The sequence below is a fragment of the Eurypyga helias genome, unplaced genomic scaffold, assembly GCF_000690775.1.
Source record: "Eurypyga helias isolate BGI_N326 unplaced genomic scaffold, ASM69077v1 scaffold27939, whole genome shotgun sequence".
In the NCBI taxonomy this organism is placed as follows: domain Eukaryota; kingdom Metazoa; phylum Chordata; class Aves; order Eurypygiformes; family Eurypygidae; genus Eurypyga; species Eurypyga helias.
This window is the reverse complement of record NW_010274336.1, coordinates 1-2,154: the sequence shown is the minus strand read 5'-3', so window position 1 is coordinate 2,154 and position 2,154 is coordinate 1. Positions and strand designations below refer to the sequence as shown.

The window sequence follows — 2,154 nt, the reverse complement described above, 5'->3', positions numbered from 1 at the left end:
CGCGCACCCGCGACGGCCCCGAGTGCGGCAGGCAACCCCCCGGCACAGAGGGAAGCCCCCAGACCTGCTTACTGCGCATTACTCTTTATTGAAGTGGAACGACACGGCTGCTATTGTCGGACACTTACACCCACCCCGTGCAAGCCCAGGCTCGCAGCGCTGGCCGGGGGGGGCGAGGGGGGAGGCCACAGCGACAGGGCCACGTACACGCATGTGGGATGGGGCACAACGGCACCTGCTTCACCGGCAGGACCCGGCGGTACGAGGACCGGCCTCGCCTGGAGGGGAGTATGTGGCAGACACGATCCTCCCGACAACGGGCTCCCTCCCTCGCCCTTGTGCAAAGACAGCAAGTTAAAGCGGGGGCCGGCAGAGCTGGGGTCCAGACTCGCGAGTACCACCCTTGGGTGCTGCACCACGTGCACTAAAAGACAATCCCATCAGTGCCTATGCGTCCCGGTCCTCGTGCCGCAGGCCCGCGAGGGGATGGGGTACCCGTCTCGGTCGCTGCCTGCGCTACGCTCGCCCCACTGCTCCCGGGATGACTAAACCAAGCAACGAAACTACAGTAACCGCGTGACGAGAGCTGCGGGGAAGCAAAGCAGAGGGGGAGCCTGGCGCAGGGAGGGATCGCTCAGCGCATTCCCCTGCAGATGGGGCCCGAGGGCTGGGATCTCGGCGTGGAGAGGTGTGCAGTTCCTGCCTGGCAGAGCCAGGGCTCCCTTTCACACCAGACCTCGGCACGCTTGGCCTTGGGCTGTCTGCAGAGGGGAGCCTGGTCCTGAGGGAACGGGCCTAATACTGGAAAGCTGCTCCAGCTGCGCAGTTCCAAGTTCCTACAGATGTGGGAGGTGTGCACAGAGGGATGGGGGATGGCGGGGGAGGCTCTACTACGTGCTAGCCAGCTGCCTGCCCTCACTTCTTGACCTTGCCCTGAGCAGCGACGGCCTCCATGGCCTTGCGCACTGTCTCCTCATCCCCCAGGAACTGCATGGGCTTGACGGGTTTCAGGTTCTTGTCCAGCTCATAGACGATAGGGATGCCAGTGGGCAGGTTGAGCTCCATGATGGCCTCTTCTGACATGCCTGCAAACACAGAGGTGCCATCGCTCACCCCCCTTACTCACACAGTGCCGGCTGGGGCAGCAGGGAGACCCTCGCGATACCCCCACAGGGCTGACGTACCTTCCAAGTGCTTGACAATCCCACGCAGGCTATTGCCGTGAGCAGCAATAAGGACTCGCTTTCCCTCTTTGATCTGTGGGACGATTTCCTCGTTCCAGAAAGGCAGAGCCCGGGCGATTGTGTCTTTCAAGCTCTCGCACGTCGGCAGCTGGTCCTCTGTCAGGTCAGCGTAGCGACGGTCCTGGGGGAACAACCACGGTCACGCAGCAGCCCCATGCCCCAACAGTGTGGGAAGGTGGCAGCAAGACCTCTGTCTCTCCCCCAGATTCACTACGTGTAGGCAAAGCCGAGCTTGGAAACAAGGAATCGCCTTTGAGGTCTGAGGCTGCAATCACTCACAGTTCCCCCCTGAGCAAAGCCACACACTGCTTGCTCTGGGTGAAGAGACCAGAGCAAACATCCACACACGGGTCACTGGACTAATGATTAACAGAGGTAACTGTCCCCTCCAGTTTGAATCTGTCCATGCAATGCCCAGGGGTTCCGCTCACCAGGGAGGGAGCAGGACAAACTCAACCCAATGCCAGCCAGCCCCATGCATGACCGTCCTGGCTGCTGCAACAGAGACCTCGTGGAGGAAGCCAGACCATGCTACAAGGACCTCAGGTGGCTTTTAGGAACCTCCCAGCAAGTCAGATGAGGAGCAATGGGTCTTACCTTGGCGATGGTGCTGTAGAAGGGGTGATCGGACTGCATGGGAGGCGGAGGGATGTCATACGAGCGTCTCCAGATCTTCACCTGTGCCTCGCCATGCTTTGCTGCTGTCTCGGCCTTGTTCAAACCGGTCAGGGCTCCGTAGTGCCTCTCGTTCAGGCGCCAGGTTCGGATAACGGGTAACCACATCTGATCGATGGCATCCAGGACTGTCCAGAGGGTACGGATGGCCCGTTTCTGTACCGAGGTGAAGCAGATGTCGAACTCGTAGCCGGCATCTGCAAGAGACCGGAGGAAGGGCGGGGAGGGCGTACCG

The 2,154-nt window shown here is 61.1% G+C and overlaps 1 protein-coding gene across 1 annotated transcript; it reads right to left on the bottom strand.

Moving 5' to 3' along the window:
• Window positions 1-915: 915 nt before the first annotated feature.
• LOC104515709 (phosphoglycerate mutase 1) lies at window positions 916-2,123 on the bottom strand (the record flags this gene model as incomplete). The annotated part of the gene is made up of 3 exons (XM_010159793.1): window positions 916-1,085; window positions 1,185-1,365; window positions 1,842-2,123. Coding segments are annotated over 3 exons (633 nt in total), but the record flags the coding sequence as incomplete, so codon positions are not given.
• Between the last annotated feature and the right edge of the window lie 31 nt (window positions 2,124-2,154).